Source organism: Peromyscus maniculatus, chromosome 16, assembly GCF_049852395.1.
Source record: "Peromyscus maniculatus bairdii isolate BWxNUB_F1_BW_parent chromosome 16, HU_Pman_BW_mat_3.1, whole genome shotgun sequence".
NCBI classification, from domain to species: Eukaryota; Metazoa; Chordata; class Mammalia; order Rodentia; family Cricetidae; genus Peromyscus; species Peromyscus maniculatus.
Window position 1 is genome coordinate 33938914 of NC_134867.1, and position 26786 is coordinate 33965699.

General features: G+C 42.2%; 1 protein-coding gene across 14 annotated transcripts in view; it reads left to right on the forward strand.

The window, feature by feature from the left end:
* L3mbtl3 (L3MBTL histone methyl-lysine binding protein 3) overlaps positions 1-25976 on the forward strand; it is a 115907-nt gene extending 89931 nt beyond the window's left edge. For all 14 annotated transcript variants that reach the window (XM_016005242.3, XM_006986708.4, XM_042262174.2 and 11 more), the window contains 5 exons: positions 2594-2743; positions 13056-13135; positions 20597-21087; positions 21366-21428; positions 24147-25976. In XM_016005242.3, the coding sequence (XP_015860728.1) occupies positions 2594-2743; positions 13056-13135; positions 20597-21087; positions 21366-21428; positions 24147-24290 (928 nt within the window). In that variant the 3' untranslated portion in view covers positions 24291-25976. The remainder of the gene's footprint in view (positions 1-2593; positions 2744-13055; positions 13136-20596; positions 21088-21365; positions 21429-24146) is intronic.
* The last annotated feature ends 810 nt before the right edge of the window (positions 25977-26786 follow it).

The following is a 26786-nucleotide window of genomic DNA, read 5'->3' on the forward strand; positions in this document are numbered from 1 at the left end:
ACATTTGTACCCTGCCTGAGCTGAAGGTCAGCATTGAGGAAAGTGTTGTCCCCTAAGGTACCCACATGACAGGAAGCACAGCACCTTTGCTTCCTCGGCAGGTACAGGGTAGCCGAGGACCCGAGCTCCCACACAGTACTGCGGTCTGGGCTTCCTGTCTTGAGGAACGAAGCGCAGGCGGGTCAGGCTTTGTGTTTGTAGTCTCTGTGAAACTGAGCAATGTGACAGGACCCCAAGGTAGGGGACAGGCTAAGAGTGGCATGCTGTCCCCAGCAACCTCATCCCATGGAGATAGTCCCTAAGGGAGTATGTTGTTCTGGATGCTGCATCCTGCCCACCCCTGGCTGTCTGCCTTCCAACTTAGCTACTAGTTGCCTCCTTCAAAGTCTCTGTTCGCATTAGGCAGAACTAGTTTTGGTAATTTGTACCCATGAACTGTTGATTAGCTCAGGCATCCCAAGCAGGATCCCGTGCAGTGTTTGAACGGCTGAGGTGGTTAGATTTTTCCTTCATCGTATGACTGACTGAAGTAGCATGCCTGTGATTAAAGGAGCAGACGCAATTTGCTGAGCTATTTCATTGCTATGTGACCTCAGGCAAACAGCGTTTTTATTTACATGTCTAATAATAAACTTTCCATAATTATTGGCTTGCTCCACATTTTCTTCCCACCATCCATTCTTATCTTAAATGGTGTCTCTTTTGCCTCCAGTTCTTCAAACCACAAAACAATAAGCGCGTCTCGATGCCTGTGTGTCACAGACTGTCTTGGGCTGCAGGGCATCGTGGGTTGGCAGAAGATGCTGACCATCCTCTAACCTGCCCTGCGTTTCCATCACATACACCCAAGTCAATCCCTATCACTTCCCATGTTTAGAGATTTCCCAAGGGCTTCAAACTGAATCCTTCAAACATGCCAATCAGAGCATCCTCATGTCCTCCCTAAGAGCACACTCTTACTTTCTTTATAGAAGCCAATCCAGTGTAAAGTTACACAACTAATTTGTGTGATTAGGCATTGCCCATCTTCCCCTAGATCAGCAGTTCTCAATCTGTGGGCCATGGCCCTCTTGGGGGGTCAAATGACCCTTTCACAGGGGTTGCCATAGACCATCGGAAAACAACTATTTACTATTCATAACAGTAGCAAAGTTACAGTTAGGAAGTAGCAACACAAAGAATTTTGTGGTTGAGGGTCACCATAACATGAACTGTATTAAAGGGTCACAGCATTGGGAAGGTTGAGAATCACTGCCCCAAACTACCACTCATTGAGGCCAGAATTTTCACCTCCTCACTTTTTATTATGTTCCTAATGCCTAGAAAGTTGGTTAACACAAAAGGTACTTAACTGATAAATACTTGCTGATAATGAGAAAAAGACTGAAGTTGCTTAGCCATTGGAAAACATAGTGTGTCATATGAAATGTCTTTTTTATAGATTAAAACAGTGCGTATAAGCACAGCACAGTGCTTAATATATTGTATGTGCTCCATAAAGATTTCTATCAATTGTGTTTTGGTTTTTTTGGTTGTTGTTGGATAGACATTATATAAATTTATGTCAGTGTGTGATTAGGTGTTATTGCTTTTGCTTCAAGAACAAGTGTAGAGCAGCATGTACTTCCTAAAGTTTGCAGTTTTGCTTACAAGATACCTGAGATAAATTGTATGTCACTCCTGGAGTTACCAGAGAGCATTTCTTCTTCTCTTTTCCCTTGGCTCCTCTTGGTAGAAAATACATATGCGCTGTTTAAAAAGTTCCCTTGGGTGATGGTTGAAATTCTCCCTGTCATAGAAACTAAAGAAAAGAACACACATGACACCAGTATAATGTATCTTATGTCCAAACGGTTTCCAGGCTTAAGAAGGCCTCTCAAAGCAGAGGGGCAAGATGTGTAGTCAACTGGGGAGCTTGGTGTTTATTGGAAGCCTGGTACCCAGATGTTCTCGAGACTGGAATGCTAAGACCCAGGCCAGGTATCTGCTAGCTAATGCCAAGTTAATACTCAATGACCCCAATTTCCTCTGCCTAGGTAATGGGAATTATCACCACATGAGACCCCAGAGTATAACCTCTAAGGGCAGAGAGATATGGTTGGCCCGTGGCCCCTTTTCATACCAATGTTAGAATTAGCTCCAAACCATTTGTGTGTTCTCTAGGAAATCAGCTGTAACTACAGTCCCAGAAATAGTAGTGTTCCTGAGGACACTGAAAGTTACTAAATGTTATAGGGGAAATTAAGTAGTTATGACTATCCCAAGCATGGGTATTTCTTGTGGATGATTATTCCCAGACATACACATAGGCCTTACCCATAAGAAGTATAGAAGGGTGCTCTGGATGCTCTGACTCTTGCTCCATTCAGAGGTTGCAGAACACTGCTTTGAGTCAGGTATGTTCACTAGTGGAATGAACTTAAATTATCTGTAAAGATACATTTTATGGCTGTATGTCTACTCATGCATTTATACACATACTTATATAACATGCTTGGTTCAGTGTTGGAATCTTATATTCACTAGCCTACAATTTTAATTGTATAATTATGATCTAATGGGAGTGTACTTTTCTCTTCTTTTGATCTGTTAGTGGTGCCTACTGTCCCTATTCAGAAATCAACTTGAATAAAGAACGGATTTTTCCAGACCGCCTAAGTGGTGAGATGCCTCCATCGAGTCCATCATATCCAAGGAGTAGAAGGATAGACTCAAATGACAGCTCATCATCTCCTGAAACCAGGTAATTAAGGGATGATGCTTACATTGTCCAGAAGCACTCTCGTTGAACAGATGACCATCTTGCGTGCTTTATGTTTTGTGACATTTCACATTAGAAATGCCAGGTTGGTATGCACTCCCAGAATCCTAGCACTTGGGAGGTAGAGACAGGAGAACCAGGAACTCAGGAAATGCACTACACAGTTTAAGGCCAGCCTGACCTACATGGGACCCTGTCTCAAACACAAAAGAGAACAGCACTTCTTCTACAGTGAACAACAGTGGAGATCCGTTCGTGGAACGGCCCTAAGATCAGTCCTAACAGTTGACCAAGAGGTCAAAGAGTGGTCCCACCTCCCTAAGATCCTCAAATCCTTCACTGAACTTGGCTCAGATAACATGCAGCACGCCACTGGCAAGGCTAAAGTAGGAGAATTGCTTAGTTCAAGAACAATCTGAGCGACAGAGGAAGACTGCATGACAAATAAAGAAATAAGTAAACCAGTTCAACCCGGAGTTGAATGTTACTCAAGGCTGGAAGCTGTTTCTAGAGGAAGTAGAGGGGATCTACTTTTTCTCTGATGGGTTTCCCTCTTTTAAGAAAACTGTGAAGCTGTTCTAAAGTGCATTATAATAATTTCAGTGTGTCTTGTTTATTTCGTAAGCCTGGTTGAGCATCCCTTATCCAAACACTTGGGATCAAGATGTTTCAAATTTGAGATTTTTAAAAATGTTACATTGGCCTAAACTTTACAAATTGAGTATTTTTTAATCTGAAATGCTCTAAGAAACACTCAAGAAATTTCTGCTTTGGGCACATTTTAGATTTTTGGGATTAGAATTATTCAACCAAAAAATACTTTTTTTTAAAAAGAAAGAAATATTCAACCCATATTTCCTTTGTTTCCTAAGAGTAAGCGCAGTAATATTCCTGGGCTATGTGGAATAGATTGCTTAAATAAGATGATTTTCATAATGTCCATGTTCTGTTTTCTTCCTGTGATCGCTGCTCACCTCACATGTTTAGCAAATTTCCTGTATGTCAGTTTTTAATTTGTTAAAATTTAGCTGCCATTCTGTACTTCTTAGATAATTTGCACCCCCAGAGGCAAGCTGTGAGGTGGATTTGATTGTAAGTGGCTTATTTGTGAGGTGCAGAAAACATCAGTAGGGGGCTGGGAGGGAAGCAGAAGGGGAGACAATCAGAAGCAGCTTATCTGTCACACCAGTTACTGCTGCAGGCAGCGTGGCGCGGACCTGCTGGGAATAGTCTGTGAAGTGTGTAAACCGCACATTTCAGAGCCTGCCTTGGGCAGAGGCAGGGGAGTAGAACTATTCACACACCAATTTCCTTCCGAGTCTTCCAGATGAAGAAAGTAAACTTCAGGCCTGTGTGTGCCGAAGAGGCTGCTAGTGGCCTGGGATGTGTGCAGCTAAGGGCTGATAGGCGCTACTGTGCCAGCTCTGTACCCATTTACCTGTCCCAGATGCCAGCTAGTCCCCAAGTGAGTGATGTGCTGGTATGGCTTTTGGTTCAGGGGTTAATCTAACAGGCAAGATCAAATGAATAGTAGAAGTCACATGTCTATGCTTTCCTGCCTTGGCACTGTTCTACCTGACTTAGGCTTATGGGCAACTGAGAACTCTACAGCAGCGGTGTCCAAACTACTGTGTGTCGGATGTTCTGTGGTGTCCTTCAAGCTTAGGTTTGGGACCCGACCCTACCCACGGAACCTTGATGTCTGAATTTTAAAAGTTCTTCTGATACTAAATACCCCCCTTCTTAAAACTGTCAGTGACTTCCTGGTACTTGGTATTGAGACCTTAGTTCCCAGTGTAGCTCAAATTAGAGTCCTGCATTCCTTCCAACTCTGCCAGACTCTTTCCTCACGCCGCGGCCTCAGGCATCTTTCTCTTTGCAGAGAACCTGAATCCCTGCTCTTTGCCATCCCCCTCCTGCCCTTCAAGAAGCTTTGGTTGGCCCTCCAGCCTGTGGATCAGGCCACCATGTGTTTCCACATCTCCTTACACTACGTTTTGAAAGACTTCCTTGGAGTCTTCGTGCTTTGCTTTATAAGCTCTATCATGGTAGAGGCCATGTCTCTCTTCATTTCCCTCACCATGGAATGTACTTACATTGCTAGGATGTAAATGCTTCGAATCAGTGATCCTTTTTCAAAGGAGAAATGCTAGGTATATGACCTAAGAGACAACCGTTCTGTAGTTTTCTCTCTATTTACATTCTCACCTTTGTAAGAGTGCCACACCAGATATTTAAGATGTCATTATGAAATGATGACACAGAGTCTCCAAATACAGACTGGTACTCTTGTAAATTAGGGTGAGACGTTCTTATTTGTTGTTTACCATCCTGGCCTGCATAGATTAGGAAAGATACATGGACATCATTGTCTATTTGGCAAACCAAGGACAGAGGTGAACCCGCCTTCTATTGACCAGAGAAAAAGGTCCAGACTATGTCCTATACCTGGGATTCAGGGTATCCTCAAGTCTTTTCATTGGGTTCTGAGTACTTGGACCTGTTTTCTTTTAGAGGCTGGTCAAATGGGTATGAACAATCCCCAGGGCATTCTAAGGAGAAATGGGAGTGTTCAGACAATCCTTTTCCATCTATACCCTCATCCCATCTGTCACAAGTTTAGTGAGCATCTGCTGGGTCCAGTGCTTGCTGTGAGGTAATGTCCCCACTTTGGACAGTGCAGCTCATCACTACTCTCTCATTACCCCTGGCTGTAAGATGGCAGCTTCTCCTGGGCATTGATAGTTACATCTCCACATGTCTCCAGCTGAGTAAAAGAATGTGTATGTCTTTCTCTGTGTGTTTTAACAAAACCTGGGCCTGGAATTTTGATTTGCATGATATCATCTAGGTTGCTTATGTAAAATGTGGCTTTTGATACAGGCAATTGGAAGGGACATCCCCAAAATCCTTTCTGCTTGACAAACATTCCAAGGTGACAGGAGCCAGTGGTCTTTATGTTAGACTTTGGGGAAGACTATTGCTTGTAAGCACCCATTGGAAGGAACAGAAGGTATCCTCTCACGTAGTCTTATTCCCATCAAGTCTGTCTGCATCTACTTGTACGTGCATCTAAATTAGACACTATCTCTATTAAAGATTCACGTAGTTGTTTAAGCCCCACACTCTCTAAACTTGCTTAGATATAACCACAGAAACACAATAAAGCATCTTTAAAATGCCTGGCAATTACTTGTATTACCTTGTAAGGCAAGTGCCCACTGCTAAACTTAATTTAATGAAACAATTCAGTCTGTGCGGTTCATTATAGGCTCTTCAAATGCCTTTTTATTTGCAGGACCAGTGCTTCTATTCTGAAAATTACATAGTGCTTGGTGTGAGAATTGCTGCCATCAATCTGGTTTATCTTTTTCACATGAACTCAATTTTGCCAGTCATACCAAGAGCCCATCTATACCCTATTAAGCAGATGGGGAAATGAGCTAACATAAAGTGTGATGGTGTGTGTGTGTGTGTGTGTGTGTGTGTGTGTGTGTGTGTGTGTGTATGCTTTGCAAAATGATCACACCAAGCAGATCATTTTAATTAAAGCCAAACTCATAAATGCTTACAAAAGTTAATCAGCAGTCTTGGGGAACTCGGGTTTTTTGGTCCTGGGGGCCTGCTGTAGACTAGAGAGTCATCTCTCTGAGCATGCCTTCCCCAGCTGCCAGAGCCTGCCTCCTCTTCTCAGTAGACTTCCAGGTACACATGAGGAGCTGTTCAAGGGCTCAGGTCTCCCAGCTTTTGGGGATCTGAGTCTGGGCCTGGGTGGCTGCTGTGTGCACCAGAGAGAAGTCCTGTTTGAGTTAAACACTCACCTTTCTGGTGCCAACCGCTGTGACACCTAGGCAACCATCGGAAAGGTAAGAAAAAGCGAGTGTCATTGCTGGATGGTGTGCAGTTGTCAGAACAATATTGTAACAGATTATTTTATCTCTTGAATATCACTAATTCCTACTCAAGAGACTTTTCCATTTGGAACAATAAGAGCAACAACAACAAAAAAGCAGTAGCATCTGTTGTCTTTTCTACAGCAAGCCAGTGCTGAGGACTCAGTCTCCCTGTGAGCTCACCTTACTGAGTAGAACTGTCATCATTTCATGGGGGGATTGACTAGTGAATTGCTGGGTGCTTTTTTCTGGAGGCTTTTTCTTTGGTATCTCAATGATACCCTCTTGAGACACTTGCTGTGTTCCTTTTATTGTGTACCCTCTCTGACATGTGTTCTATATGCTAAATTGTAATTTTATAGGATTGGCAGTCTGAATGCATCAGTTCTAGTCACCAGATAAAGACTAAGCCATGTTTACCTCTTCTAGATCTTGCTGATGGAGCCATGGTTAATTAAAACTCTTGCTGAGCTATTACCAAAGAAGCCTAACTTTTAAACTTCCTTGTGCCAATGTGGACCCATAGGCATAAGAGGACACTGTTCCAGTCACCACCTGTTCCAAATCCCTTTGAAGGGACACCCTCCTTGTTCTGAGACTTGCCAGATGTCTACATTTGTAGAAGGCATCTTGGATTCTTAACCTTTGATATTTTATCCGTGAATGACTTCAGCCCAGAAAGTTTTAAAAGATGCTAGTGGGTCCTACAAAGAGGTAACTTTTGGGCATTCAAAACAGTGACACCTGCCATTTGTATAGGTGCTTCACCCAAAGGCATGTCTACCTACATGTCCTGCCCCCCTACTTCTTCCCATGCTGGATGTGGAAAAGTGGCTAAAATCAACACATCCCCGAATGGAGGCAAAGTGACTTATTATTTAATATCTTTTCTATGTCATTCTTGGTAGACTGGGACTGGCTTAAACATAACTAGTCGGGAATTGTTTTTAAGTGAAAAAAAAATCACCTCGCTGAAGAAAGTGAGCTGTGTGCCTTCAATGTCACCTATTTTTTCAGGCACTTGCTCTTCCCATGTTTGTTTCCCTAATATTTACCACAGGCATAATTTGAGTGAGATAGCAAGACAGTTAAAATGTGACACATGATTACAGAGAAAGAGATGGCTGACTCAAAAAAAAAAAATTCTGCTTCACCAGCTAAGCAACTTCGACTGTCTTAATTAAAGCGGGTTTTCTTGAGTAAGCTTTTGCTATGGTTGTATTCAGTTTAAGCTAAAGAAATGTTGTAATAAACTGGTGCTTGAAAACTCTAAAGTCCCAGGAGAAATTGCTCAGTCAGGGCACTTTTCAGGCTTCTTCTTTCTATGCTTCCCATTTCACCCTTGGTGCTGGAGATGTTGGGCTAATCTCTGGGCCTTTTTTTTCTTTCTTTCTTTTTTTTAATTTTTGGTTTTCTGAGACAGGGTTTTTCCATGAAGTTTTGGTGCCTGTCCTGGATCTCACTCACTCTGTAGACCAGGCTGTCCTCAAACTCACAGATATTCACCTGGCTCTGCCTCCCCAGAACTGGGATTAAAGAGCATGTGCCACCGCTGCCTGGCTCCCAGCCTGTATCTTTATTGTTTGTTTCTAAGCTGTGGCTGCCATGGAACTCACTGTGTAGGCCAGGCTGGCCTTGAACTCATGGAGATACTCTTGCCTCTGCCTCCCATTTAAAGACTTGTGCCACCACAATCACCCCATCCTCTGTCTTGGTTTTAGCCCAAACAGCTAGTCAAGACCTGGCTTAGAACCTAAGCTGTCTAGCTGTCTGGCTATGGAAACCATTGCTCCAAGTCTGCTGTATCTTTGAAGAAAGCAGCTCACAAGACAGGTCATTTATCCCAGCATAGAAGGAAACGGGAGCTTGAGGAAGCTGTCATGGGCACTTTCTAAACAGATTTTATTCGGTCTTCAAATTGGCACATTAGGATTGATTATCCCTATTCTGTCAATGTTGCAACTGAGAATTTGGGAAGTTAAGTAACTTGCCGCTAATGTCTATACAAAACTGGTTAGTAGTAGAGCTGAATGGGGCCTAGATCTGCTTCCCACCAAGGACACACTTGTGGCCATAGCTTATGCTTCCTGCTTAAGGGACATTGCTGCCACAAGAGAGTAATGGTCAAGGAGACTGAGTCAAGAAGCTTTTGTGCTGAGCGACAGCGTAATATTAAAATACACTACAGAGTATCTCTGTTATTTTTTTTTAATTTGTCAAGAGCTTATCTTGTTCTTGGCTACAGAAAATATTGTATTATCCCAGAATTTTCAAATTGTATGATCACATTTGTGTGTCCCTGGACTACCACTGGCGGGGGAAGAGGGAGGGGCCGACATATCCCTTGGTCCTCTTTCCCTGCCACAGCCTGCCTTGGCCAGTCCACAAGTCTCCACCTGTCTCTGAGCGAGTGCTCCAGGCATTCCACTCCTCCCCTGTCTGCCCACTCTGTGCCACAGGAGCATGCAGAAAAGACCTTTCAGCTAAGGAAGCTGAAATTCCAGGAGGATTTCATCTTGTGTACAGGAAAAAAAACCTATAGAGTAACAGCAATTAGAACAAGGAGATTTCTCACCTCGCAGAGGAGAAGAATAATGGTTCCCCAATTAAGACAACATTTTAAAATTTTGAATAAAATGTAAGATAATTAAGAAATGTAGGCTTCATTCCCAGCTTTCTCAAGGAAGGGGAATTTGAGAATAAGTGTGTGACATGAAGCATACCCTTTACCATCTTGGAACAGGGGCATATGCTTTATTTTGGAGAAACCCAAGTATAATCATTAAAGAGTATTGGTTCTACGTACAGGTTCTTGGTGTCAGGAGGACCTGGTTGTTATTGTTGTTTGGTTGTGGTTTTTTTTTTTTTTTTTTTTTTTTGGTTTTGTGTAGCAGGAATCTTAAAAGTTCTTATTAATAAAATCAAACCTGAGCCAGGTATTGGGGTGAACACTGGAAGATCAGAGAGACAGAACAAGCCACAGCTAACCTCACCTGGCCAACTTCTCAGCTGATCCTGTTTCCTCAGACTGGAAGCTTCTGAGTCCTCATCCAAATGGATCTCAGCTGAACTGCTGCTAGAAAGCCTTGAAAGCTTAACCAGCCAAATGCTTAACCAGCCAAATGCTTCTAGTTTCTGGTCCTCACGCCTTATATATCTTTCTGCCTTCTACCATCACTCCCTGGGATTAAAGGCTTGCTTTCTGGGATTAAAGGCGTGAGTCACCATGCTTGGCTGTATCCTTGAACAGATGGATTTCTGCCTCTGAAATGCTAGGATTAAAGGCGCGTGCTACCACTGCCTATCCTAAGTATCTAGTGGCTTTTCTGTTCTCTGACCCCAGATAAGTTTATTAGGGTACACAATATTTTGGGGAACACAATACCACCACGGTTTTGCTTTTGGTTTTTTGCGACATAGTTTCTCTGTGTAGTTTTGGAATCTGTCCTGGATCTCACTCCATAGACCAGGCTAGCCTCGAACTCACAGAGATCAGCCTGGCTCTGCCTCCCCAGTGCTGGGATTAAAGGCGTGCACCACCACCACCCAGCTGAACTTGATGCCTTTATGTTTCACTATATAGAATACTAGACCTTGCACCAGGGAGTGCTATAGAATATGCATCCTGCCAACCACTCAGCCCATGTTTGGCTTGCAGTATGTTCTTAAGAATGCTGACTGACCCCCCTTCTTCGTATCTGAATGGACTGTTAGGATCTGTTCACCTTGATGGTTCGATTTACACATCTGCTTCATGGCTCCTGTTCTAATAGACTGGATGTTGACTCTTCCATTCCCCAGCTAAAGGAAACAGCATGTGGAACACAAGAGAGCCTGTCACGTATCAAGTTTTAAGATTTATATGAGTTGCATTTGAAGATTGGAAAATTGGTCATGTTTCCATAAAGACAAACATGTAATAACATTTTACTCTTCTTTTGGAGTACATTTTGGAAGATTTGGGAACTTTTGGGCTCTGAAATATTATTTTCCTTTTCTACATTTCAAGACATAAAAAATTGACATTGTTTTTGGACATAGACTACAAAGGAGTTTTTCTTATGTTTAAGTCTTTTTTTTTTTCTGGTGTTTTGAGACAGGATTTCTCTGTGTAGCCCTGGCTGTCCTGGAACTCACTCTGTAGACCAGGCTGGCCTCAGAGATCCACTTGCCTCTGCCTTTTGAGTGCTGGGATTAAAGTCATCTTAACACAATTTATTTTGAAGAGTAATTATGCTTTATTAAAACTACAAGAGGGTAACTTTGGTTATGAGTGGATATTTCTGGTCATGAACACACAAAAACACAGAAAAGTCCAAGACTTAGTTTTCCCTTTTTGTCTTACTTTTTTCCCCCACTTTTCAAAAAATCAATCACCTGTCCATCTAACTTCCTCGGAAAGGCACAAGAGTTAGTTGAGAATTTATTTTCTTTGACTCTGAGAAATACTAATTTTAAATTATTTCACAACAGTGTGTGATTTTTTTTCTGATATTAATATAGCCACTAACAAGCTACTTTCTTTCATTAGTCACACACAATATTAGGATATAGAGTTTGTAGACACAAAGAATGCTATTTCTGGCTTAGTGCAAACAAGTCTAGAAATTTGTGAGTCAATTTAGCATGTAGCAAGTTGACTTTGACATATTGTAATTAGGAAGCATGACTTCATTGAATCTTTTGTTTTGTGGGTGTTTTATTTTGATTTTACTTATTTTTTGTGGTACTAGTGATTACGGTACTTGGATGTGCCAGCCAAGCACCCCACAGGCTAGCTGTATTTGCAGTCCTTTTTGAGTTTTTGTGTGTTGTTTTGTTTGTTTGGATTTTTTGTTTGGGTTTAGGGTCCCACTAAGTGGGCTCATGCTGGCTTTGAACATACCCTACAATGTAAATCTCCTATCTTGGCCTCCTGAGTAGCTAGGATTACAGGCCTGTGTAATTAGGGTTGGCTACTCTACTGTTCCTATGGAGAAAAATAAGATTTTTCTGTCAAAACCTCGGGTAACGACGTTTGTCAGTCATCAGTTCTCACATGTGGAGTAAGACCCTCAAGATGTTGAATTGGCACTGTACTAGACTAAACAGGTTCAGGATGCTCTGAAGGGATGTGGTTCCTCAAAGTCCCCATTTGGAGTTCTCTGGATCTCTTGGGGAAATATTTGTATTGCATAGTGGCTGGATCCTCATTATCAAATAGGTGCTTGTCTTCAGCAGTTACAAGATGTTCTAGTCTAACACTAAAACAGGAGCTAAGGTTCAGATGAGAGTTCACATATACTCTGGAAAACAAGATTTCTAAAATGTAGTGAACATTGATTGCATGCTTCCTCTGGTAGTTTCATTGTATTGCCACACCATGGTTTCAATTACAGAGTATGTGCCTTTGGAATTAAAAGTAAGAATTGCTTTTGTGTTAAATTAATTTGTTTAATTGTATTTACTTTGTTCTTGAACCTTAAAAGTGCAGCCTGGGTCAGAATATTGCAAACACAGAGGAGTGTGTTCTAGTATGACCTTCAGAATGGAATACATTAGATTGAAAAATTTTTTTTTGTTGTTTTTTTTGTTTTTTGTTTTTGTTTTTGTTTTTCGAGACAGGGTTTCTCTGTGTAGCTTTGCGCCTTTCCTGGAACTCGCTTTGGAGACCAGGCTGGCCTCGAACTCACGGAGATCCGCCTGGCTCTGCCTCCCGAGTGCTGGGATTAAAGGCGTGCGCCACCACCGCCCAGCTAGATTGAAAATTTTTAAGTCCCATAAATTTCTACTTTAATTTAGAAAATTTAAAAAAAAAAAACAGTTTTTGTCCTTAACCTCAGGGTTAGAGTTCTAAATCAAAGTTTTAATAAGTTGTGTCCATTTTAGAGTATTCAAGGCCTATGATTTCAGAATTAATCCATTCCTGCTCAAAAAGAGGAGCATTCACTTCAGTGGATTGACCTGGTTAAGCCAGGAAATGCCAATGGACTAGTCTCAGCTTCTACTCCAGTCTCGGGGCTGAGGCATATAGAGTGATTTGATCTCATGGTGCAGACTTTAGGAAAGTTTTGGTTTTTTTGAGTCTTACCAAACAGTACAAGTGTTACTGCTCCTGAAGGTATATTCCAAGCTGTAGTTGGAATTTTCAGTAACCATATCTTCCAGAGCAATTCATCTTCATAGCATTCTCACCATTAAGAAGCTTTCTGAATAGCAGCCGCCAAATGATCATGAAGAAAGTGAGCATTTATGGGTATCATTGGCATTGGCTGCTTTGTGGTGTATTTCATTCAGTAACATTTAGTGGTACCATCCATCCGTCTTTAAGTTAAGGAAAAAAAAAACAGTTGCTACGATGCAGTTCTGATATGTTTTAAAATTCATCTGTGATAAAATACTGAGACAGCTATTTTTCTCAGGGAACAGCGTGCTGATGATGCCAAAGGAGATTCTGAAGAGAAAAGAGAAAATGAAGTGAGGACGTCAGCTGAAGCCAAAGGTAACCATAGCACTATCATGTCATTATTGGTTATTACCATAAATATTTAGGAACCAAAAACTTCACTGTAGCCCAGGGTGTAGTCCATAACAGCATAGTGTCTATGCACAAGAAAGTGGGTTTGATTCTCAGCACCACAGAATAAGTAAAAGTAATTAGAAACAACTGGAAAATAACAATCACAGTGTACTGAAGATAAGCTTGGTTTGGCTCTTCCTTCATGGAAAACAAGAGAAGTCCAGATATCGAGAGACTTTCAATGGCACAGACTCAACGGGCACCTGTGTCCACAGTTTCTTTCACACATTGGTGCAGCATCAGATGTAAGGTTTGCAGAGACATTCTTTGTGGCTCCTGCCACACATCTGCTTTAGTATTGCTGGCTTCACTTGCTTCAAATGTGTTTTGAAATCCAGTCTATCGTCTTGATGTGAAAGCACAAAATGAAAAGAAAATAAACAAGTGTTTGCTAGGCTAAGTCATACTTCTTCCGTCTTTGTTTCAAAGATGATAGTTTAAGCAACGAGGGCATAATGACTCTTAGTCATCATGTAGATTGAACTTATAATTTGCTTATAGCTGAGTAATTATTGTTTATTTTTCTTATAAGAAGATGCTACCGTGGCTACCACTGTGTTGCTTGTTCTTGTAGACTTCCCTTCTCATATATGTTTTCTGGTTTAGATGATTTTAGGCCTGAGGGAAGGAAACTAATGACTGTCTGAAATGAGAGCCTGATTATTGTAAAGCAGTAATTAATGATTCCATTGAAATCTGTGTACAGGGCGATGTTCAGCATGGTTTATGGTAGAATAGTAATTAGTGATTACATTGTACTATGTGTACAGGGTGATGTTCAGCATGGTTTATGGTGCTTGCTTTGGCACTAAATACAGATCCTACAGTTGACCAGGCATAGCCTCTCCTTTCCTACCTGTCCTTGCATGGCTTTATCCATAGCATTGAAGCCACTGTTCCTTGTCTGTCCCGAAGAATGGTGTGGTCTATGTCCATGAGCTTGCAAGGAAGATTAAAAGCAGTAATGTTGTTCCCTGCTTAGTACGTGTCTGTCCCATAAGTCCTACACGATTATTTGATTATCTACAGTGTTGCTTATAATTTATAAAGGAAAGAGATATTTAACCTAGGAAGGTTTCGTTATCATAGCTGTTTGGACTTCTTATACAAAGAATCCAGCTTTTCTTTGTAAGCCATTGGTTCATCAGAAGTCAAGAGCAGGGCTTACAGTCAGGCCTCAGCTCACACGTACTATCGGTGTGTTTGTGCCTCACTTTCTTCTCATGTAACCCTAATGTAGTCCTAGGATACCTCCTTGGCAATGTGTTAGTAGCTGGAGGACTCCCTATGGTGATGCTGCTGCCCCCGTGGAACAGTCTATACTCAGTGGAGAATGTCAGTCCTGTTCACATTTGGTAGTCTAACACTGCTACATTTTATCTAGTTTATTTCGAGTTTTATTTTTCTGTTGTTCTTCCCTTGAGTTACATAAGAGTTTTGTTTAGTGATTCCTTGCAAAGAAAGATTGGTAGAACCCATGTTTATTTTTCTAAGTCAATTATTCCTTTTCCTGTTTTCTCCTTGGTTTTTATGTATTTGTCTGAAAAACCTATACTTGAATATGCTTGTGTCACTTCCTGTCTTTTTAATTGGTGAAGAGAGCTTCATAATGGAAGTCATTGTCAGAATTTCCTACATTATGTTCCTAGGTGAGACTGGCCGGCAATGCAGTGCTGACTTTCTCGATGACTTTTGAAATTTTGGACTTTTTGTTTGTTTGTTTATTTGTTTGTTTGTTTTTGTGGTGTTGAGACATTTTGAATAAGATTACTCTATAAAGTTAATTTAATGTATAAGAAAGGTTTGTGTTGTCTTTCACTCAGCATCTAGTTTACTAGTTTTATATTTCATTTGGAATTCTGTTCTTGGCTTACCACACAGTGCTTGTGTGGCTGTTATTACCTGAGCCCCAGGGACCTGCAGCTTCCAGTCAGAGCTGAGACTCAACTGGAGACATTGGGATGCCTCAGACCTTAGTCACTGGATGGCGTCCTACCTCTCAGTCCTTAATGCAGACACAGCCTGTTGTCACAGATTCAGCTCCCTGGAAGCAGACCCTGAGAAGACTGAGAAGAGGGAGGCTAGGGAAAGAAGCAGAGGTGGGCAAAATTAAAAGGTGGCCCTGGTACAGAGAATGGAAGTGGATGCCCTGAGTGGTTTAGGTCATCCCAAGTTCAGCCAGAGGGTTGGACTTTGTGTCTTGGGATTGGCCAGTTCTCAGCTGCTGGCTGAGAAGGAAGTGTTAGACATTTTTTTTTTTCCTCCATGGTACAGAATGCATTAGAGGAAGAAGGATTTTTTGTTTGCCCCCAGTATCATAGAGTGGGGCACATGGTGACTTGGGGTTTTGCTGTAGTCGTGGGAGCTTGTAGTATGAAGTAGTACATGGAGACAGATTAGGAAGCAGAGGGAGACTACCAAAGCCAGACTGGACTGTAAACACAAGATGTGCTTATATGCCCTATGTTTGGCAGCTAGACAGACCCCATTTCCCAAAGTTTCTACAGCCTCCTGGAATAGCGCCATCTGCTGGGACCAAGGGTTCAAACACATGAGCCTGTGGGAGCCATTCCACGTTCAAACCCTGCCGGGGTACATCTGCAGACAAAGAGGCTCCCTTTGTCTTGGGCAGTTTCTGAAGAGGGGGGTCACTGTAAGCCCTCTCCTCTCAACAGGCAGGAGAGTCCACGCTTTCGTCCTGAAGGGAGACTGAGTGCCTGGATATCTACTATATATTCAGCCAGAACTTGAAGCTTGGTTCTTCCTTTAAGAAAAATCAAACAGAAAAGAAACAAATCAAGATCATTCCATGCAGGTAGTATTAGGCTAGCTGAATTCAGTCCAAGCTTTAGGGTTTTGAAAAATGGAACCTGACTGTTAAATCCAATCTTCTCTCCGTGATTTTTGCCTGGAAAGCAATGAACATTCTTGGTTGTTTTTTTTTTTTTTTTTGGGGGGGGGGGTGGTGGTGGTGGTGGTGGTTTGGTTTGGGACTCTTTAAACATTCAGATCTTATTTAAATTGAAAAAGAATCTTTTTGTTATAGTTCACATTAACACCCCTGCTCCATTTACCCCTGTCTCTTCCTTTACTGGTAATATCTCTCCGTCTTGTGTTAAAGCCAAGGTTTGGCATTGGAAGTATTTAACAGCCAGGTTGGGTTCAGTATTGCACCAGGTGGCTGAGCACACTGGGCTAATTGTAGGTGAGTAGGTGACTTACAGTTTCCCATATGGGCCATGATTTATGTCATTTGCCCGTTTTTTGTTTGTTTGTTTGTTTTGTTTTGTTTTTGAGCCTGGCAGAGGTTTTGTTCCCTGGGGCTTATAAAGATCATTAGACTATACTGTCCATAAATCTATGCTCTTCAGAATGTACTGTATCAGGAGCCTGATGGTGGTGCTTTCCTTTTTCAATCGTTTTTTTTTTTTACTCCAGAGAAAGTTCCATGTGTATTTTGTGAAGAACACATGCTTCTTCCATTTGAGTCTCAGCAGAATCCCTTCAGGGTGAAGCCTGAAGGTCAGGTATGGCGCAATCCATGCTGAGCCCACTGTCCGCTCTAGAGTGTCCATTCCTAGTCTGTTCCTTGATGGTGGAGCAGCCCAGCCCAGCCCAGCCTAGCCTTGTGCCTCTGGGGGTGAGAGATACTACAGAGGCAACATTCAGTGAAGGAGCCTGAGAAGCAGCCACACAGGACTTCCTTCTAGTATCAGTAAGATTTAGGTTTTCAGGATCCACAAGAACTATTTTGTTTGGAGTCTTAGGACAAACTGATTGTTAAGGGGGGGGCGGGGGCGGGCAGGGAGGATTTCTCCCTAAAAAAAACAAGAGAGACTCAGATCCTTCCAGCCAATCCAGTGTAGTCTGTGTGATCATGACCTCTTTTTCTCTACTGTTTTTGAACTTGACTTTGGGAAACTGACTGTAAGCTGCTCATTTTTTCCTGTCTGCTTTATCTGAAAAGATAAATACTCCTTTCCACCATTGTGGGAAAGCCTGCACGGTGGGGATTCTGTAAAGTGGCCTTTCCCTGGCATCCTTCTGTCCTGGGGAAGGTCCAGTTCTTTGTTCTCTCTGCAGGCTTTCTCTCTCATAGGATACTTGTATGGGGAAGCTGAATGCTGTGTAGTAACATGTCAGATTCTCCTGGGGAAACCCGAGCATCATTTTTGCCTCTGTAACAGTTGGATTGATTATTTGGATCTTTAATATTGGAATTACCCTCAGATATTTTTCATGCCTGAATTTAAGTAACTTGAAAATTGTATCTCTGTTCTTGGTGATTTAAATCCACTTGTTTTATGAAACATTTTTGTTCACCCTTTTCCCATTTATCCATCAATTTTTTTTAACAAATATATCCCATTTATTCTGCCTTTCTTCCTTTCTCATTAAAAATCTCTTTTATAGACTCCTGGAATATCAGCCTAGATGGATTATTGACTCATTTTCCATATTTACCACTTTGAATCTAAAAGACTGTCGACTATTTTCATTCCTTTCAAGACAGAAGTAGTTTCTACCACTTGCCGAGCACTACACGTTAGGATAAGCATTGAGAAAACCTCATGCAGTTCTTCCAGGAGTTGTTAAACTGACTCCACTGGGATTCCAGAGCAGACGTCTAAACCGCGTTTACCAGACGCCGGCATCTCGGTCAGGACCCTATCGTTGAAGGGGCTAGGATGACAGCCGTCTACTTCTCTTATCTCTGTGTGGGTTTCCTGTGCTGTGGCTGGACCTCTCTCCCTTCTGTATAGATAGCACCATCATAGCATGGTTTGACAGTGACAGGAGACGCTTCATTTTTGTCACTGGCTTAAAAAACAAAAAACAAACAGAATGTTTTAACAAACCAAATAAAGTGTGTGAGCGAAGAAGACTTTGGTCAGATCCTTTTGATAAATTTCACTTTAGGAAATTTCCAAACTATGGGAATGGAAAGTGTTATTTTTCATTCAGGTGGATGGTATCGGAGGAGGGCAGTGGGAAAGAGAGCCTTGGCAAGATCCGAGTGACCGGAGTGCCTTCCACACGGAATGCCTGTGCTTTCCACAGCACACTGTCCCCTGCAAGCCTCCTCATCCTGACTCTCACCATTGTGCCGGCTTTGCCACCGAAGTCTCCTTGCCTCTGTTCTAGTCTGTGTCACGTGTTGGATAAAATCCTGGAGCCACTTCCCATACCGTTTAAGGAATCACTAGTCACTCACATGAGGATGCTTTCTCCATCCCATTTGGATGCGAGTCATAGGAGAGAATGTGTTTTAGGGTTGGTGGATACCACAGGTACCTCATTGTTTAGCCATAACACTGGGGTCCAGTCTCAGTTATATAGAAGAAACTGCTAAAGGAAGGAGTATCTGAAAGGGAAGGACACAGAGTCACAGGACAGTGGTTCTCAACATGAGGGTTGCGACCCCTTTGGAGGTCAAGTGACCCTTTCACCGGGGTCTCCTAAGACCATGGGAAAAACACAGATATTTACATTACAGTTCACAGCAGTAGCAAAATTACAGCTATGAAGTAGCAATGAAAAAGTTTATGATTGGGGGTCACCACAACTGCATTAATTGGTCACAGTGTTAGGAAGATTGAGAACCACTTTGCTTGTAGAATCAGAGTGGTATGTGTTTACAGTACCATCCTCAAAGACTTCAGAGGCCACCGCAAGTGTTGGAGCCTCGTGTTTTTCACTTGTTTAGAGTGGTTGTTGATTTTCTGAGAGATAATGCACAGCACTAGAAATGAACGGTGAGGAATACAGCTTCCAGAGGGGAGTCGATGGAACAGTAGTGATAGAGTAAAATGTCAGTGTCATTAGAAAACAAAAAGCATCATAGGATGCGATGAACATGCGTTTGCAGAAGACTTACATATGGCAAGCTATCTCTACCCTGTTGCTCTAGTGTGGGGATAAAACCTTAGCGTAGTTCATGTAAGCCAGCCTTGTGTGTGCATTTATTTCAAGTACTTGCTAAACTCTTGGGAATAGCTGAGATGAAGTTTTTAGGTTACCCACCTTCTCCCACATTGTTCTTAAGTACTGCGGGTCAAACCTGGGTTCTTGTGTATTCTGAGCAAACACTCTGCCACAGAGCTGCATCCAGCAAAATATTTTCAACTTAAATAATTTAAGTTAGAATGAAAACAAATGTGGTTTAAATAATTTAAAAAGAATAAAAAATATAAGCGGTGTTTGTGTTTGGTTTATATGAGATATTCAGTAAAAATAGGGTAAGGACCCAAAACCTTGATTCAATGAAGCATGGAAAGAGCTATCATAATGTCTATGATTGTGCCCTGTTGCATCCATTTTCCAATAAATGAGGAGACAATGTTCTTCTTTGGGGCCGAGAAAATTTCCATCATGCATATACACCACATTTTCCTTAGCCCCTCCTCTGTTGTTGGATACCTAAGTTGGTTAGCTGTTGTGAATAGCTCTGCAGTGAACACTGATGGGTAAGCGTCTCTAATGTGTCTGCTTGATGTCCTGGGGGTAATACCCAGCAGTGGGAGATCTGGGTCATAGTTCTTTAAGAAACCTTCACACTAGGTCAATAGGGGTTAGACTAATTCCCACCGACGGGGTCTAAGTGTTTCACTGTGCCTGGATTTTTTTTCCCTTAATGACTGACACTCTGAGTCCATTGACCTAAAATCTCAATGTATTTTTTTTGATTTGTATCTTTCTGATGGCTCGTGAGGTTAGGTTGAGCATTTTTTTCCATATGTTCATTGGCTATTATATTTCTTCCTTTGCAAATTTGCACATTTACTAATTAGATTTTTGTTTTCTTGTTATTACCTGGTTTGGGTTTTTGTTTGTTTTTAGTTCTTTGTTTAACCCAGATATTCTCTCTCATTCAGTGGATTTTCTCTTCACTTGATCAACTGTTGCAATAGTTTCTTATCTCCATTAAAGAAGTTGATGGCTGTGTAATGCCACTATGATAAGTAGCTTGGATGAAACCAAGGCTGGAACAAGTCAGGGAAGCAACTACCTGAGAACAAATTGCAACAGCTGCAGATTGGCAACTGCTACCATTATGTCAGCTAAAGCATGGGGGAAGAGACGGAATTTCTGAAGGACAGAGTTCTGTTCTGAGGCGCAATTATCTAGAGCACTCAAGAAGCACCATTGAGCAACAGTCAATGATAGTCGTCAATAGTGTGTGTCAATTGAACGTACAGTGTATTATGACAAACATCAGTAAATGATAATTACTCAGTGAGTGTGATATTGAAAGTACAAAGCCTTTCTTTATCTATGTCCACCTCCCGGATGCCATTATCTAGTGAGATGCATGGCCCATGGGGCTGTCCTCCTGCCTTTCAGATAACAGATTTTCTTTTCTTTTCTTTTTCCATTGACCAGTTGTTCGGGAAGAACCTACCCCTACTATACAACAGGTTCAGCAGGTACAGCAGCCTCACCAGGTACAGCAAGTACAGCAGGCCCAGCCTGCTCAGCAGCCTCCGCCGGCCCAGCAGCCTCCGCAGCCGACAGCCAAGACTCAACCGGCCCAGCAGCCTCTGCCGGCCCAGCAGCCTCAGGCGGCCCAGCAGCCTCAGCCGACTCCACAAGCACAACAGGCCCAGCCGCCACAGCCGAGTCCTCAGGCCCAGCAGCCTCAGCCGGCCCAGCAGCCTCAGCAGCCTCAGCAGGCCCAGCAGCCTCAGCCGGCCCAGCAGACCCCACAGGCGGCAGCGCAGCAAGCCCAGCAGGCTCAGCGGCGGTCGGCTGTCTTTCTCTCCTTTAAGCCCCCAATCCCATGCCTGCCCTTGCGCTGGGAGCAGCAGAGCAAGCTTCTTCCTACTGTGGCCGGAATTCCTGCCAGTCGAGTTTCCAAATGGAGCACGGATGAGGTATGTTGGCATTCATCGCTTCATTTTGTTATCATACTTGGTCTACGGGGCAAGGATATTGTTGGCATCATGTGTGATAAACCATGCATTGACTGGATAGTGTCTAGGCTTCCAGGGCCTTTTTTTTTTTTTCTTTCCCGATAAGAGATAATTTGTTTAGAGGGAATGACCTAAGCTATATGTTTCAAATACTTTAGAACCTCAGCATTTTGGATCCCAACTTCTTCTTTTTTTTTTTTTTTTCAATTAAAAACTTAGAATTTTGATGTTTTTGACAGGTGTCAGAATTCATTCAGAGCTTGCCTGGGTGTGAAGAACATGGGAAGGTGTTTAAGGATGAAGTAAGTGTTCCACTCTGTTGTGAAATGTTTCTTAATGGGATCAAAGCACAGAGAAATACCAGTGAGGACGTGTGTTAAACTGGCAGTCCTGAAGAGATGAGTTCTGTCAAAGTCCACAACTGGGTGTGTAGTTGCATTACAAGCAGCATTAACCACTTGAATTAAAATGTCTTACAGAAGATGAGGTCTGAAGGAAAGTCTGCATGAGCATTTCAGGATCGTGCACAGTAGCACTAGACTCATTATAAAACTCCCTGCAAAACTTAATAGCATGCCCTTATATAGTTTATAGCACAGAAATGAGCCAAAGGAAGAAATGAGCGGTATTTTAATATGGTGAGGTTTTTTTTCTCATTATTTTAATTTCAGATACCATCCTAACAGTATCCATTTGATGCTCAGAATAAAGACTACCATTCGAGCCAAGAGCAGGCTTAGATCTTACCTATGTCTCAGTAATATGTGCAAGAACAGGAATTTATTACCATCTCCCCTGAGATTATCTTTTGAAAAAGCATTTATTTGTTTCGAGTTAGTGTACGAAGTAGCAGGTCTCCTTGTGGTGTTTTCACATACACTGTGTTTGGCTCATGCCTTCCCACACAGGGTTTTCCCCCATCTCTGTGTTCGATGCCCCCTCCTTGTCCCATTCTGTCCCCAGTATTCCTCATTCAGCTTTCATGTCACATATATAGTCAATCACCCTTCCCATCCTGCTTCCTTAATACCTCTTCAAATTAGAAGCTGGGATTGTATATGAGAGGGCATGCACTATTCAGCTTTGAGCCTGGTTACTTGACTTAATATAGTCATTTCCAGACCCGACTATTTTTCCTGCAAATTTCATAATTTTATTTTTCTTTGTTGGCTGAATGAGATTTTATCTGGTGGATACTAGTCCTCCTGGACCAGGAGCTCACCTGACCTGTGTGACCTTATCTTAGGCAGTTGCTGCTTAACGGTTACAATGACATTATTTCCAAATAAGTTCACATTCTGAGCAACTAGGGTTTAGGGATCCAACATAGAATAAAAGAGGGGCTGGGAAGGTGGCTCAGTGGTTAGCAGCACTGCTCTTCCAGATAACACAGGTTTGATTCCCAGCACCCACATGGAGACTTACAACTGTCTGTAACTCCAGTATCAGGGGATCAGACACCCTCTATCCTCCACGGGCAGTGCACACATTCAGTGCACAGTCATACATTCAGGCAAAACATCAATACACAGGAAATAAAAATAAAGAAAAAACTTCCAGAGAATTTGCAGCTGGGCATTGTGGTACACACCTTTAACCCCAACATTCCAGAGGCAGGTGGATCTCTGTGAGTTCAAGGTCAGCCTAGTCTATATGATGAGTTCTAGGACAGCCATGACTATGTAGAGAGACCTTGTCTCCTAAAACAAAAACAAAAACAAAAACAAAGCAAACAAAAACGAATTTTCGGAAGACACAGCTTAACCCCCATCAAGCCGTTCATTGTGGTCAGATTTTTCTGTTGTTCAAAATGGGGAAATTGAAGAAGAAATTAATTAATGTGTCTTAAGACCATCCAATTTCTTAAAGGCTGAAAGTCTATATATACATACATACATACATATATATATATATATATGTATACACACACACACACACACATATATATACACATACATACATACATACATACATACATACATACATATAAAATCTGTCACATTTGTCACCCTACTAAACCAAATAATAATTTTTATCATGTTGTGGCCTTGAGTTTCGAAGTGTCCTATTCTGTAATACAGCTTTTCATCTTAGAAGGGGCCCAGAAAGAAGAGGATTTACACAATTACCCTAATAGTAGAAGAAACAACCTATGGTCTGTGACGTTTAACACTGGCCTCACATTCTTCCACCCATACTGTGTGTTGTTTCTCTTCTGCTGAGGGAGGCTAATTATGGTCATGCCAGACAAAAATACTGTCTTGATTTTCCTCATGGTAGAAGACTAAATCTGTTGGGTGTTTATGTGTAACTGGTTCTTTGCCGGAATTCTCTTATGTCCCCAAAGCATTATTATCTTCTGTAACTAAAAACCCTACATACTCCTCTTGACTCAGTTCCTAATTCAGAGGAACACAAGAAGGTTTGGGGAGGGGGGGAAGGCTCAGTGGGTGAAATTTGCAGCATAAACATAAAGACCTCTGAATCCCCACCACTCACATAGAAAGTCAGGCATGGCAGCATCTGTCTGAAACTCCAGCACTGAGAAACAGACGGGTGGGTCCCTGGAACTCACTGGCTAGACAGTTGAGCTGGAATGGCAAGCTCTAGGTTCAGTGAGAGATCCTGTCTCAAAGAAAGATGGAGAACTATAGAGGGAGACATGCACAATTGAACTCTGGCCTCCTACACACACACACACACACACACACAGAGGCACACACATGCGTGTGTACACACATGCGTACACACACATTTTAAGTTATAAGAGAGTATGGCCACTTTCTACTTTCCTGTGGACTGAAGTTTCAGACAATTGAGTTTTACTTTGTTGATGTGTGATTTTAGGTAAGAAAAACCCATAGATCAGGAATATTGTGTTCATCAACTCTGGTAGAAGCCTTCTTATTGCTATGAAGTCAGCTGATATTACAGCACATAGCTTTGGATGGTCCCACAACAATGCATCTGGTTAATCCATATTCCTTTGTCTGTTTGTTTTTTTCCTACCTTTATTTCAGCAAATTGATGGAGAAGCATTCTTACTTATGACCCAAACAGACATTGTTAAAATTATGAGCATTAAGCTGGGCCCAGCTCTCAAAATTTTCAATTCTATCCTGATGTTTAAAGCTGCGGAGAAGAACTCCCACAATGAACTGTGAAGACGGGGGATTCTGGTACCTTCAGCTTCCACTTTAAAGCTCATCATGTTTATTCAAAGCACAAGGGGGGTTCTAGCTCCTGAGTGAGAAGTCTTCAGGACTCCAAGAGCAGCACTCGGGGACCCCATCCGTCCCACCAGACTGCGTGTGTAGGAAACGCCTGGGCTTCTCATCAGCTACTGTCCAGCAGCGGTCATCCTTCTGTTCTGCTCACTGAGCTAAACGTATCTTTGTAAATCTTTTGGAGGTGGGGGGAGGGTGGGGACACCGGGGGCTTCATTATTTATGGATGGGGGGGCAAAATAAGAACTTTCGGCATTTTGTAAACATTGTTGGGTTCTCTTTCATGTACACTCTCTTTTTTTCAATACTTTCAGAAACCTTTTTATATAACTGAATTTCAACCTAAACCAAATCCGTTGAATCCTGGCTGAGTTTAGCCTGGGACTAGCGTCGGTCGTGTTCGCCGTGTGCCATATTTGGAATTACAGCATTAGCCAAGTGTAACTTTGCGAGTCACGAGATTGCCTAACTATGTGTCATCCTTTGTCGGGACTGAAGAGCTGTAAATACGACCTTTCTTTGAATCCATGTTTTTACTTTTGCACGCATTATGAATTGTTACACAAATTACTTTTCACCAGCATCTTTACTGTTATTACCAAAAAAAAAATGTATATAAAAGTACGGAATTGAGAAATAAAATATATGAGCCTACTTAGATTTGAATGAAGTAGTGTATCTGAGCAGAATCAGTTTTGTACATCATGGTGCCCATGTGTTTACAGCAGTCAGCATCAGAGGATTGTGTGGTTACATTCCAGGGGATGTTGATCCGCAGCTTGATTTATGAGATTATTGTGTGCATCTCTGTAAATGACATGCAAGTAACCGGTGCTTCATAGCGAAGGACTCATCTTGTTGATGGAAACACTAACCGTTCAAGAGATCCCATCAGTCTCCCAGGCCCTCCAGGCCCTCCACGCCCTCCAGACCCACGGGATTTCCTCAGAGTGAGCTGAGAAGCAGAGCGTGGATCTTCCTGCACAGACCTGGTGTGAGAGGGTGACACCAGCAGACCAAAAAATTCTTCATACTCACGAGTCGAGGGAGCGGTTCCCAAAGCCAAGGTTCGGGAACCTCCAATGTGGAAAGATTCCTTCTCCTATAAAATATTTTGCCTTGATTTTTAAGCATCTGGATGCACTTTAAATGAAAGCCCTTGGTTATTTATAAATTCATAGCTGGCGGTGTTTCTTTTGTAAGCATGCACTTCTAGGGGAAAGGTAAATTATTTTGTCGGTCTTTCAATGTACTTTCTAATTCCAGGATTAGACATTTGTTCAAGGACTGCTTTAAAAATAGAGAGTTCAGTAGCATGCTGTCGGAACTCTGGGGAAAGGCCCACCTCTCTCCATAAACTCTTTAATGTTTTCTGATGTAGGACTTCCTTTGATGTGCCATGGTAGGAGTTTATTATCAGTCCTTTGCATTTGTCATGATTCAAGGTAAAACAGGGTCCGTGACATCTGCAGTGTCCAATTCATTTCTTTGCATGAATCTGCTAAATAAGCTTTTTATTGTTATTTTTTTTGCCTTTTTTGTTGTGTTCAGTATTTGTACATTAACTTGCACTTGTTACATGTGATATGAATGAAATAAAATCTTAAGTACAGATTGTTTTTATATATGTATGATTTTTAAGGAAGTTATTAAACAGGAGAAGTAGGGGAAAACAGAAATATCATATCTAAGAAGTTATGTAAGGCGTCGGTAGATATTAGAACACCTACCTGGCATCTACAAAACAACAACAAACAACAGCAACAACATTAAAGATACCAAGCCGGGCAGTGGTGGCGCATGCCTTTAATCCCAGCACTCGGGAGGCAGAGCCAGGCGGATCTCTATGAGTTCGAGGCCAGCCTGGTCTACAAAGCGAGTTCCGGGAAAGGCGCAAAGCTACACAGAGAAACCCTGTCTCAAAACAAAACAAACAAACAAAAAAGATACCGTAAGACTGGGGAGATGCCTCCATTGCTAACGTGCCTGTACAATATTGTGAAGACCTGTACCCATGCACAAACCAGGCACATCTCCCCATTGCTGTGGGGGCAGAGACAAATGGGTACCTGAAGCTCATTGGCCAGGGAGCGTAGCTGAATTTATAAACTCCAAGTTTAGTTAGAAGCCATGCCTCCAAAGAGCATAGGTAGTGTAATGCAAGAAATACGCAGAATACTGATAAAAGGGCTATTTATTCCAGGATTATATTCGGGGGGCGGGGGGGACTCACTAATGCAGGATAAGGCAGATTCAGTCACAGAATCCGGGAAGGCTGAGAACGGGTCCCATGCTGTTTGACGCCGCCTGATTCGGTTCCCACCATCCAAGAGTGCAAGAGCAAAGGGCCCACTTACATGCTCCCCGGGTCTTAAGCTAGCCAAGAGGCCACATCCTAGAGGCTGGTACCTCAAGGCCATAGGTGGGCCAAAT